Source organism: Mirounga angustirostris, unplaced genomic scaffold (assembly GCF_029215605.1).
Source record: "Mirounga angustirostris isolate CCGP_5_RB_7025 unplaced genomic scaffold, mMirAng1.0.hap1 SCAF_2, whole genome shotgun sequence".
Lineage (NCBI taxonomy): Eukaryota > Metazoa > Chordata > Mammalia > Carnivora > Phocidae > Mirounga > Mirounga angustirostris.
In genome coordinates this window covers 195,638,511-195,650,645 of record NW_026991710.1, presented here as the reverse complement: position 1 = coordinate 195,650,645, position 12,135 = coordinate 195,638,511, and the positions used below count along the sequence as shown (strand labels likewise).

The 12,135-nt window shown below is 45.4% G+C and overlaps 1 protein-coding gene across 1 annotated transcript; it reads right to left on the bottom strand.

The window, feature by feature from the left end:
- Window positions 1–10,312: 10,312 nt before the first annotated feature.
- Window positions 10,313–11,804, bottom strand: LOC123847727 (ubiquitin carboxyl-terminal hydrolase 17-like protein 6). The gene is given in 2 exon segments (XM_045879512.1): window positions 10,313–11,318; window positions 11,320–11,804. Coding segments are annotated over 2 exon segments (1,491 nt in total).
- Between the last annotated feature and the right edge of the window lie 331 nt (window positions 11,805–12,135).

The following is a 12,135-nucleotide window of genomic DNA, read 5'->3' as shown; positions in this document are numbered from 1 at the left end:
TCTTTTATCTTTGCACCTAAAATTGTGAAACTCCACAACCACACAGCAGTGCATGTGGGCTATCGTTGACCTGCCTACAGTGTCAACAGCGTCGTCTTTACATTTTGTTATATATCCTAGACTATTAATTTGGAGATGTGAGAAAATCACATATTGGAAAGGACTGTTTATTGGAATTACAAAGTATACTGCCTCCCTCCCAGGAAGAAATACTCTGCTTCTAGATATCCTAGAAATGATTGTGGTAGAGGGAATTGAATACAAAGTAAGGACGCTGTATCAATTGTGCGGGGAATCTGAGCTCCCACACGCTGTTCAGGTGGCATGTGCTTTTTCTGATCTCTAGGCGTGTACTCTGTGTCTGCAGGAGATTCAGTAATGGGGAGTTGTGAATTTGGCCCGGGTGATGTCGTGTTGCTTTCCGGTCACCAATGACTGGGTAACTGAAGCCCTGCTTTCTTCACTTTAGCCCGCGGAGGAATATACAGAGAGATGCAGTGTCAGAAATTGGATGGGCGCTGTGAAGTCGAGTGCCTCTCCTTCGAAGTTAAGATTGGGGGCTGTCGAGCTGAATTGACACCACTTTGCTGCAGGAAAAAGAGGAACAAGCAAAAGCCAAGCAACAGCTACAAAAAGTGAGAGGCAAAGGTCCCCTGGCTGTGAGGTCCATGCAGCAAACCTGTCTGGATTTTCTCTCTTGACCTCCAAGGCTGGCATTCTTTGAATGAAGCTGTCAGTCCAGCTCCTGGCTCTGCAGAGAAATGCCCTCTCTGGGCCGTGAGCTGCCCGAGGGAGGGCACTGTGTTGTGTTCACCTTGGCAATTCCCACTTGCTGGCATAGGGCCCATTAATTATTTTATTGATTGATAAAGTAAGTGAGCAAATGAACAGATAAAACAAGCAGAATGGAAAGGTGGGACCATGCTTGAGAGGAATTCTAATGTCCTGGCTTCAGACAGAAGTGTGACCCTGGGCCTTTGCTATTCAGACGCTGGTGTCTGTAATAAGAGGAGATTCAACCACATAGTAAACGGCCCACCTGCTGGACATGAGTTGTGGCTGCCTTAGCCATACTGTGGGCATGGGCTTCTCCAGCTCCTTTATGGGTAGTTGTTAGAATGGCTTCCACTCCCTGTCCCATCTGGGACATCAAGTGCCACAAAGAAATTGGCCCATGTCAAAGTTTAAGCTGGGCCAAGATTGGGAGCATCTTCATTCTGGCTACTTGCAGTGAGAATGTATCAATCACAGCCTATTCAAGCGTAAGTTCCCTAGAGATAGTCTAACTCAACACCCTCATTTCCAAGAAGGAGATACAGGCCTAAGAAGACCCCACCCTTGCTGGCTTAGTCACAGTCATATGCAGACTTTAGGCCTTTTGGTCTTATGTTCTTAGCACGTCCACAGAATGGTGTGCTGGCCAAGGGCAGAAGCCTGGAGAAGGAACACTTTTCAGTAGCTCCAGTGAGCAGTTGGATGGAGGAAGAAGTGGAAACCAGCTGCAGAAAAATTGCACACTTTCCAAAATCCCTCCTGTGACCCTGCGATCCTTGCTTTTCCGGGCCAATGGTAATGGCACCCAGGTTTGCCTCTGTCCTGACTTGCCAAAATTCAGAGTCCCAGCTTTCGGGTAGAGCAAGATATATTTCATGGGTCGTTTTCATCCTCCATTTACAGCACACCCTTCCAGAACAGAAGAAACACAGCCCCTTGTCTCTGCTCTGGAGAATTTCCTTACCTATTCACTTAAGCCCGCTTCCTGTAGGGATGTAAATAAGAGAGAACAAAATAAAACACAATTTCTTAGGACAAGACAATTTGTAAAAGGCTGTAAAATAAGAAATAAAAATGTGTTTTAAAAAATGTTCTGGTGCTGCTACATATCTTTATGGCTAATGGGCTGAATTTTTTATTCTGAAAACTATACAAGAGAGAAGCGGGCGGATGAAGCTCTCTGTTGCAAGTGTCTCAGGTCCTGGGCTTTCCCCAGAATTTCCTTACCAGTCTCAGGTAAAATAACTGCCTTTCAGAATCTAAATGTACTTAGATCTCTTCCCTTGTTCTTCCTCCCTTTTTTCTCCCCTTTCCTTGCCAAATGAACTGTGGTGTGTGTAACATACCCCTCTTTGCTTCTCAACTTAGAGAAACATCTTCTGCCACCTTCGTGCTGCTGGGATTTCTCTTGATAAGGAGACCAGTGAGTGACCGCTTAGGCACGTCTTGGTCACCATTCCCTCTTTCTAAATACCCAGTGTAATTTCTGTTGACCTACATGGGCCTTACCTGATAAAAATCCTACACTGTATTTCCAACTTTAACTTCTTGCTGAAGTTTTATAAGGCATTGGTCTTCCTAACTGGATTTCTGATAGGCACCTAAAAGTAACTTGTGTTTATTACAATTTATCCCTTTCTTTCCAAAACTGACCTTCATTTACTATTCTAGATCTTAGTAAATATTGTTACAATTTACTCAGACACTCAAGTTAATAATGGCTTGCTCAGGCTTACTCTCCCTCACAAATCACACAATTCCCTTATTGCATGAACCTACATAGATTACTCACTAGCATGTGCAAATTGTGTTGTAACTTTTCTTCCCTTCTCTCTCCTCACTAACATTGTTCTCATTTACCTAGAATTGGGGTTTGGGCTTTGTTCCACATTTCATGTACGAAATAGAAGTGTCACACTCAGATTTATAGGAGTTCTTAGAACATTAAAATATTAAAGCTTAGAAGTGGGCTTGAAAATAATGTAAGTCAATGGTTCCAGAACCAAATTGATTCTAGTCACCTAGAGTATTTTTGGAAGTCAGGGGTCGGCCCCCTACTCTAACACTTTCATATTGGGAACTCTTCAGTTAAGAATCTGAATTTTTAAAACCACGTTTCCAATCAAACCTCCTGCATAGTGGTTTTTGGCAACTATAGATCACTGACCAGAGCATCTGAGATTCAAAGGTGACCCTGGTTTTGTGTCCCACACTTCTAGCTAGAAGCCAGGATGGAGCTTCAGAACTAAAATCCAGAAGTCCTGCCTTTAAGTCCAGTGGTATTTCACTGTCCCAGACTTTTCGAAAAGGAAATATTGAGAGGAACTGAATAAATGGCTCACCTCCTTGCTCAACTCGGGGAAGAAAAGCTCAGACTTTAAAGATTGATTGATTGATTGATTTGGTGCGAGAGAGAGCATGCATGAGTTGGGAGGAGTGACAGAGGGAGGAGAAGCAGACTCCCTGATGAGCAGTGAGCCTGACATGGGACTCCATCCCAGGACCCTGGGATTATAACCTGAGCTGAAGGCAGACACTGAACCCACTGAGCCACCCAGGCACCCTAGAAGCTCAGACTGTAATGGGAAGACAGATATATGTCCAGCAAACTAACATACAACGTGTCAGGTTCCACAGCATGATGGGAAGCCTGTGGGAGCTCAGAACAGGATGACTGAGTACAACAGGAGTTAGTGGAGTCTGGACCAAGTTCACAGACAAAATACCCAACACTGTCAGACCAATTGCTTTGTCAGTCTAGCCTAAATCACTTTAACTGAACTGAAAGATTGTTGTTCCTTTCTGTTGCCAATATGTAGGTAGCTTATGTACCCATTTGACAATTATTTCCACTCAAAACTCCCACTTCCATGAGCCTCCAAAATAACAAGGACTCTCTGTCCCCCCTTGAAGACCATTCTGCTCTCATGGGATACCACTGTCCCTAAGGAGGTATTGAAATGTCCTCATTATGCAAACAGAGCCATACTACTGGTCCTGATGAGCTTTGGACTGAATGAAGCCATTTTCCACCTGTCTGTATGGGTACTTCACCCATGAGAACCATTGTCATTTTCCTTTGCCATTCTATTCTTTTTCCGAACCAAGTCTCCCCAGGGAACAAAACAAATTTATTTAAAACTTGGTCAGTCTGAGAATCTGAGCACTTGAGAAAATCCTACACACAGGACCAAATCCCCACTACCTACACAGTGAGAAGGGGCCCCATGGGAAAGTCAATGTTTGAGGGAACAGTAGTCTCCTGATCCCTGAGTGATGGTTTCTGATTGTGTACCCCACATCCTAGGTCTGGTAAAGACATACTTAGATGCAGTGCAGTCAGAGGCTTTCCAGGTGTCTAGAACCATCTGTGCTTCATCACTGGAACTGAACAAGATCTGGGTAACAGAAAAGGGGGTATTTTCCTCATAATTTTTTGTCTCCAAATGTCTTGGCTTATGTTCTCCAAGAGTTAGTGATTCTCAGATAATGGCATGGCAGAGCCATGTTAAAGCTGTTGGACCCAGGCCAAGGGTAGTGATAAGGACCTACTTGTAAGGATAACTGAGTCTAAGAAAATGAGTGCCATACAGCTGATCTTTTGGGATTGACTCTGTCTGTATGGCTTTATTCCACCCTTGTTCCCTCCCTGTTCCCTTTCAACCCTGGTCTCCTCAGATGGATTCCTCCTGAGATTCTAGCTGACTCCCAAACCGAACATGCCCTTCTACATTCAGGGTAGAAACAGGAACTAGCGGTCTTAACCATCCTGCCCAGACATGCCTAACCGCAGCCTGCATCAGACTCCCTGCTTTGGGACAAGAAAATGACTGGAAGTGTAAAAGAGAACAGCCAGTCTCTAAAACTCCTGGCCAAGTGTATTCAAGGAGGCATAAGCAAAATTATTACACTCGAAGTAGGATATTTATTCATTTGTTTTGAGGAACAAGAACTTTAGGGTTTGCTGAAACGTAGGAAGTAGACATAGAGGTAACAATAGTGCCTAATTACCAGCGGCAGTAAGTCAAAACGGGGAGAGAAGAATGCTGAAGGTGGTGCTGGTGTTTATGAAGTACCACGCATTGCAAACAGATGGACAGTCCTTGGAAATGTTTAAAGTCCCCTCCTTTTCCTAAAAAAGTCTGGTGTTGCCCTCGAAGGCACAGGGTGGTGACTGCCCGCTTACTCCAGCAACTTCAGCACTCTTGAGGTCCTCTCCAAAGCAGTATAAGGCTCCCTGCTGGCCTTTGTTACCCCTCTGCTGGTCTGGTTGACAGAGGCTCACACTCCAATACGGTTACCTGGCCCTCCAGGGGTCTGATGAAAGAGGTGGCAGAAGGGCAATGGGGATGCTAAGGCTAAGAAAATGCTGGGGTTTAGTGGGAGTCCTAGGCATGGTTTGTGGACACTGAGTGTGGGTCTAGTTCCTGCCTTCTTGGCATGGCGCTCAGGGCTGGCTCAACACCTGAAATCTGATGGGTATGGTGTGGCTGGCCGGTCCCAGACCAGGGGTCCTTCCACCTCCACGCCTTAGGGCTCCCCTGCTAGGATGTGCACACAAGTTCCCTAGTTCACCCATGACCTGAACCTAGTTGGCTTGGCTTTCTAGGGCATAGGCTGCCTGTTTTTGCCTTATGGAATAATTTTCTTGGTGAAAACCTAGGGCTCAGAGTCTGAGAAACCCAGGAAGATGGTCCTGATACCTTGTCACTTGACAAGGAATTTGAGGAATCTGTACCTGAATCTCCCACCTCCTTAGGTTTATAATAGTCTATTGACAGTATTAATAGTTTTAATAGTGTTAAAGTCATTGTGATCATCCTCCAATCATTACGTTGGTATTGATTATTACTTTGATTGTTATGTTTCTTATTATAGATTGTTCACAGGCAGTTGTTACAAAACATTGAGTATAGTTTCTATTCATGAGGAGTGTCTAATTTTTGGAGACCATTTCTGATGGTTCCCAAAAGACCTTCACACACTGAGGCTACAGTTTTCCTGCCCCACTGCTTGGTCTCCTCTCATGCAGCAACCCTCTCAACATGCTCATGTCCCTCTCCTGAGGCACATACCCACCCATGCTGGCAGGGAAGCCATGTGGATAATGTCCCCAGGTTGGCTGAGCCTGAAAACATGTACACGTTCCCTCCAGAGATCAGACCCATATCCTGTACAGCTGGAAGAACCAGACAGATCTCCTTGGCTCACTCAAGCCAGGACAATCTTTCTAATTCCATTTTCGTGCCCTGGAACTGCCCCTGCCATCCTAAAATCCTGGAAAACATATTACCAGGTGCCTGAGCCACCCTCAAAATTCTCTACCTTAGCTCAGAGCTCAGGGTTCAGCAGTGCCAAAATTAGAGTCACACGGAGGGAATCCCTGGTCCCGGGACCTTTTGTAAGTATTCATTGTCCCCTTAGGGCCTCAGGAAATGCTCAGGCTGCAGCTGCAGGGCATGGAGATGCAGACCTACCAACCTGAGCACCTGCACAATGTCAAGTCCTCCTGGGAGCCTAGGAAATGCTTCTGCTGGCCAGCATCACCCCCTGCTGGTCGGAGAGCACCGTACAAGACACCCTCTTGTGAACTCCCCTGTGGACTTCCTCAGGTGTGGGTGGAACACAAGGCAGAAGGTCATCCAGGAGGTGCTGGCCACTGTCATGTAGGGAGCTGAATGGATGCTTCTGGATGCTTTCATGAGATCCATTTAAAACAGTGTGTGTGTGTGTGTGTGTGTGTGTGTGTGTGTGTGTGTGAATGCAGATGTAATTCCAGGAAGAGAATGTTGGATATCAAAATTTCTGTGGTTGACCTATAGTTGATTTTTCTGTGGTTTTTTGCTTCATGGCTCATGGGCGCATGCACTATTTGCATTTTACCTAAGATTCTACTCAATTTAGACTCAAATAAACAATAAAACTGAGTCCATTTGATTAAATCATTCCAAATTTAAAATCCATTTGAACAATTTAAAATCTTTTAATTAAAAACTGAAATGTCATAAATAGCATCCTAGTTAAGACATCTTTTTGATTTCCAGGGATGCATAACAAGTGACCATAATCTCAGTGGCTTGAGACATTTATTCCCTCACAGTCCGGAGGCCAGAAGCCCAAAACCAAGATACCAGCAGGGCCACATTCCTTCTGAAGCCAAATCAGTGACAAAACCCAGGCAAATTGCTCGTATATTTCTTGGTGTCTTTAGCAAAGAGGAGAGATAGACTTTGGTGTCTCTATTTCCTAAGCTTTATACATTTTCAGAAACTTTTTTTTCATTACAAGTTACATAATGCATTACTCATTTTCTAATGGAAACTGATAATCATCACAAGTGCAAAATAATTCTCTCATCCATTCAAACAATTTCTGCAGACACTGCCCATTCAAGCTGGTCAAGACATACTGACACCTTAAAGCCACAGGCTAAATGTGAGTGCGTTCCTCCCTGCATTTCAATGTCCAACCTCATACTGTGTCTAAATGGCACAAGTCTACAGCAAATACATACTTAAACAACAGAACCTAAGGTATCTTGCTGCATAATTCCCAGAGGTAAAATTTAAAATCTTGCAAAATGAACACTAGATTTTGGATATGTACTCATATTGGGATGGAGCTTAAAAAAGGTGTTTTTACAAAGAAGTGTGAAACCAGCCTCAGGATTTCTATTGTTATAATTTCTGGGCCACACCTAGGTAGAAAAACATTTATAAAGGCCTTTATGATCACTGTATATATGAATCATATTAGAGAGAGTTCAAAAAGTTTGGGAGAAAAGCAATGGACTGTAATCTTGCCAAAATAATTTGTTGGAGCTACATGCATTCTGGCTGGTGAGGAAGATTGTCTTCCTATGTGATCCCTGAGCTCTTTGGGAAAATGATGCTCCCTACCCTAGAAAACTAAGGTCCCACAATCCTTGGCTCACATGATATTACTCTGAAAGCAAAGTGGATATTCATAAGAATTTCCTTTGAACTTGGAAACTCTCAAGAAAACCTGTCCAGAAGAGTGCATGGAAGTTAGGGAGGTTGGGAAAGCGCTGAAATGTGTGTCTGTCCATTGTGGGAGGGAGGGGAGGGAGGTGGGCTGGCCTGAATGGTCTCTCTACAGATGAAGAGTGACCACACCCTAAATTCCTTCCAATCAAGTGTTTGGATGACCTTGTTCCTATTCACGTGGGTGGACCAAGCCATAAAGGGCTGAGGAGATGGCCATACCTGTCATTTGGAGACTGGTTCAGTGAGAGAAGCATCCCAGGGAGTGGACATCCAGGCATGAAGGGTGGAAACAATGTGGAGGAACCCCTGTCTGTGTGAAAATGACTGACAGTCATGGTCCCATCATCCCATTACTTCCTGTTTATATTGAAAGAACATTGGCCCAAATATATCCATGGATGGAGTCTAGGTAAAGATGTGTTTGGAAATACAAAATATGCACCATCTGGACAAACTTAGTGCATCTACACAAAGAAATAACAAACTACCATGATACTGGATGAACTACAGCTACACGTGACAAAAGACAGACTCTTCAGGAAGTTATTTGGGTCAAAAGGTAAGGAGCAGAATGAAGTAGAGTAATTGATAAATGTGCAAAGTTTTTAGTTGAACAAAATATATATTGTGAAAAGTCCACACATATATCTGTGAATACTTGCTAATTGCTTGGAAACGGTAAACAGCAACTAAATGCTTATTTTTCAGGAGATAACTGCATCCAGCCTGATTGAATCACATTGATTAAGTTCCCTTAACAATCTCCCTCCCTTGAGACAGCAGAGAAGATGGCAGGAAGAGTGACAAGTCAGTCATCACTACAATGTTCGGGGTAGATGGGGCTGGAGGACAGGGAGTGGGGGATGGGTGTGGCCCCTGACTCTCACCTTCTTCCAGGTAGACCCTCTTCCCTGGAACACACATACACACTCAAAAAGACAAATTGTTGAAAGATGTTTTCAGGGGCGCCTGGGTGGCTCAGTTGGTTGGGCGACTGCCTTCGGCTCAGGTCATGATCCTGGAGTCCCGGGATTGAGTCCCGCATCGGGCTCCCTGCTCAGCAGGGAATCTGCTTCTCCCTCTGACCCTCCTCCCTCTCATGCTCTCTGTCTCTCATTCTCTCTCACAAATAAATAAAATCTTAAAAAAAAAAAAGAAAGAAAGATGTTTTTATACCTAATGCCTAAGACATAATACTGATTGTCAGATAGGGGGGTGGTAGCAAACTCCGCCCCAAAAGGTACAGGTACTGGGATGCTGAGCAATTCCCTGTGGGAGAAGGGTCCTTGCCAACCATCTTTCCTGTCTCAAGGAAGGGAGATTGGGAAGGGAACCTAATTCAATCAACATGATCCAATCAGGCTGGATGCAGTTATCTCCTGAAAAATAAGCATTTAATTGTCTTTTATCATTTTCAACCAATTAGCAAATGTTCAGGTATATATGTGTCCACTTTTCACAATATGTATATTGTGCAAGAAAAAACTTTGCACATTTATCAGTTACTCTGTTACATTCTGCTCTTTACTTTTTCATGCAAATCACTGTCCCTAAAAATTCTGTCTGCAGCCATGTATAGCCGTAGTTCATCCATTTTCATGGTAGGTTGTCATTTCTTTCTCTCTTTTTTTTTAAAAGATTTTATTTATTTATTTGAAAGAGAGAAACAGCAACCGAGAGCACAGGCAAGGAGGAGGAGAAGTAGGCTCCTCACTGAGCAAGGAGCCCGATGTGGGACTCGATCCCAGGACCCTGGGATCACGACCTGAGCTGAAGGCAGACACCCAACCGACTGAGCCACCCAGGTGCCCCAGTGGTTTGTCATTTCTTTGTGTACATGCACTGAGATTGGGTTTTTGTGTCTGTTTTTTGTTTTGTTTTGTTTTTTTTCCTAAGGTTCTTTTTAACTCCTCCTCTGGTTGGTGCATATTTGTATATTTCTAAGCACATCTTTACCTAGACTCCACCCATGCATACATTTGGGCAAATGTTCTTTCAGTATAAACAGAAAGTAAGTAATGGGATGATGGGGCTGTGACTGAAAGCTGTGTTCACACCAACTCCAGGCCCTCAGCATTGTTTCCACCCTCATGCCTGTTTGCCCACTTGCGCTGATCCTTTCAGGCTGCGAGTTGCCCCCACTTCTCCCCTGTGCTGATAGAAGGGAGGGTTCACCCACAGACACAGATCCAGTAATAAATCCAAACCTCTCCAATAATATCCCCATAACAAGCAAGCCTTAAATCTCAGTATCCTGCAGTTTAAGTGGAATGCCATATCCCATGAACACACCCAGATAGGGTCTCTCCACGTGTGCAGAACACACACCTACAACACACAAAATATTTCCTGTCCGGGACTATCTTCAAGTTAGGTGAGTGAGTGAATGAGGGTGTGTATGTGTGTGTGTTGTGGGGGAGGGGCCCGTGTACACCCAAGCTAGTAATGAGATCCCTGGACTACTTCCCTAGACTTCTGTCCCTTCTGGTTCTTCTTCTTGCTAGCTCTGGCTCTCCGTGCCAGACAAGGGACTATGGCCATGTCCCCTGCCCTCTGAGATGCGATGTTCCTGCTAAAGTGTTGAGCCGGTTGAAGTTTTGTTCAGGATCATTCTTCAACATCTCATATTTGGACTGGTGAATTATGACTGCATGTGCAGGAAGAGCAAATTCTACTTTCCTGACATTGAATTCAGCCTTAGGTCGGTTGCGTTCTTGGAGGAATCTCCACTGGTCTAATGTGATTTGTTGCACTGATGTCTCTTCCATGTGATCCTCTAATTCAGGAACTTTGATTCTGGAGTCGGTTTTGGGCTCCCTTTGGAACCCAACCAAGCCTGAGTGGTCAGCCTCAGGGGATGTGGCTCCCTCACCGAGTGACTCACTCACAAGTTCTCTTTCCAGTTTGGTCTTCTGGATGTAAAAGAGGACATAGGCATGTTGGCTCAATGCACAAGTCACATCAGAGGTGGTGACCTTAGCATCATCCATTTTATACCACTGGCCATTTCCAGCTTTTACGAAACAGAAGTAATGTCCGCTGTGACAACTCCACCCAGCGTGCACCAGCACAGCATAGAGCACATAAACCAACGGTCCTGCCCTCTGCTCACACAGGTAGGGTTGCATGTCAAGGTGCTCAGGATATTGTACGTCCTTAGCCATTTCGTTTCCTGTGAAATCTGAGAATCGTTTCAACACCAGGACAAGGACCTTTGAGGGAATGTGCAAAGTCAGCATCTTGGAAGCAGGCACCTTCCCTAGACAAGTACTACAATGATAGGCATTTTCACCATCCAACCTTTTGGGCTTCACCAACTGCTCCAAAGCTTGGCTCACACTCTGAGCCGCCACAATGTCCAGGCTAATGTCCAGGTACGGGTCCAGAGTGCTTGAAACACTTTGGCCGTGGAGACACTGGATTTGAGACCTCCAGTACCCTCCAAAGATTTGACGGATGAGGGTGGTGTCCTCAGATTGAGGGTCTGAAGGCTTGTCCTCAGGCAAGCATGCTTGCTGCATTGCACCCAGAGTGAACATGGGCATCTTCCTGCTTGTGTGTGTGGAAGGCAGCGAGCAGTCCTGGCAAGGGACGGATCACAACTCCAGGTTGGCTGAGGGCCCGGGTCATGTGAGCTTGCAGAGTACACAGCATGCAGAATGTCTGCTTCCCACAGGTTTCTCCGTGCTGCTGGGACAGCATAGAGATGGCAAGGGGCGGTATGTATGCCAGACACTGCAGGACCGCATTCACATAGCAGGTGTTCCCCAGGTTCTGAAGCCCAGCCCCAACCACAGAAGGTCTCTTCCAATGCATGAGTTTCCTTGTGGGAGCCAGCCCTGCTGATGTGGGAGCCAAACCATTAGTCAGGTAGCACCGTCTGTGAGATGGTGGTGATGGCTTCTCAGGCAGAGAGGGTCCCCCGTGGACCTCAGCACCCCCTACATTTGACCAGCAAGATTTGAGTTTTGGAAAGACATTGAACTGAGACCCCTCTTGGTGGTGGAGAGAAGCAGCCTCCATGTCTCCAGGAACAGTGTTCACAAGATCCCCCACGTGGAGCCTCCGGTTGCAGAGGGATGCTTCTCACACTGAGCCACTCTCCAAATGACAGGTGTGGCCATCTCCTCAGCCTTTTATGGCTCGCTCCGCCCACGTGACTAGGTACAAGGTTATCCAATCACTCCACTGGAATAAGGGATTTAGGGTGTGGTCGCTCTCCTTAGGCGGGGAAATGATTCCAGCCAGCCCACCTCCCTCCCCTCCCTCCCACAATGGACAGACACACATTTCAGCACTTTCTCAACCTCCCTACTTTCCATCACACCCTTCTATAAAGATTTTCTTGAGAGTT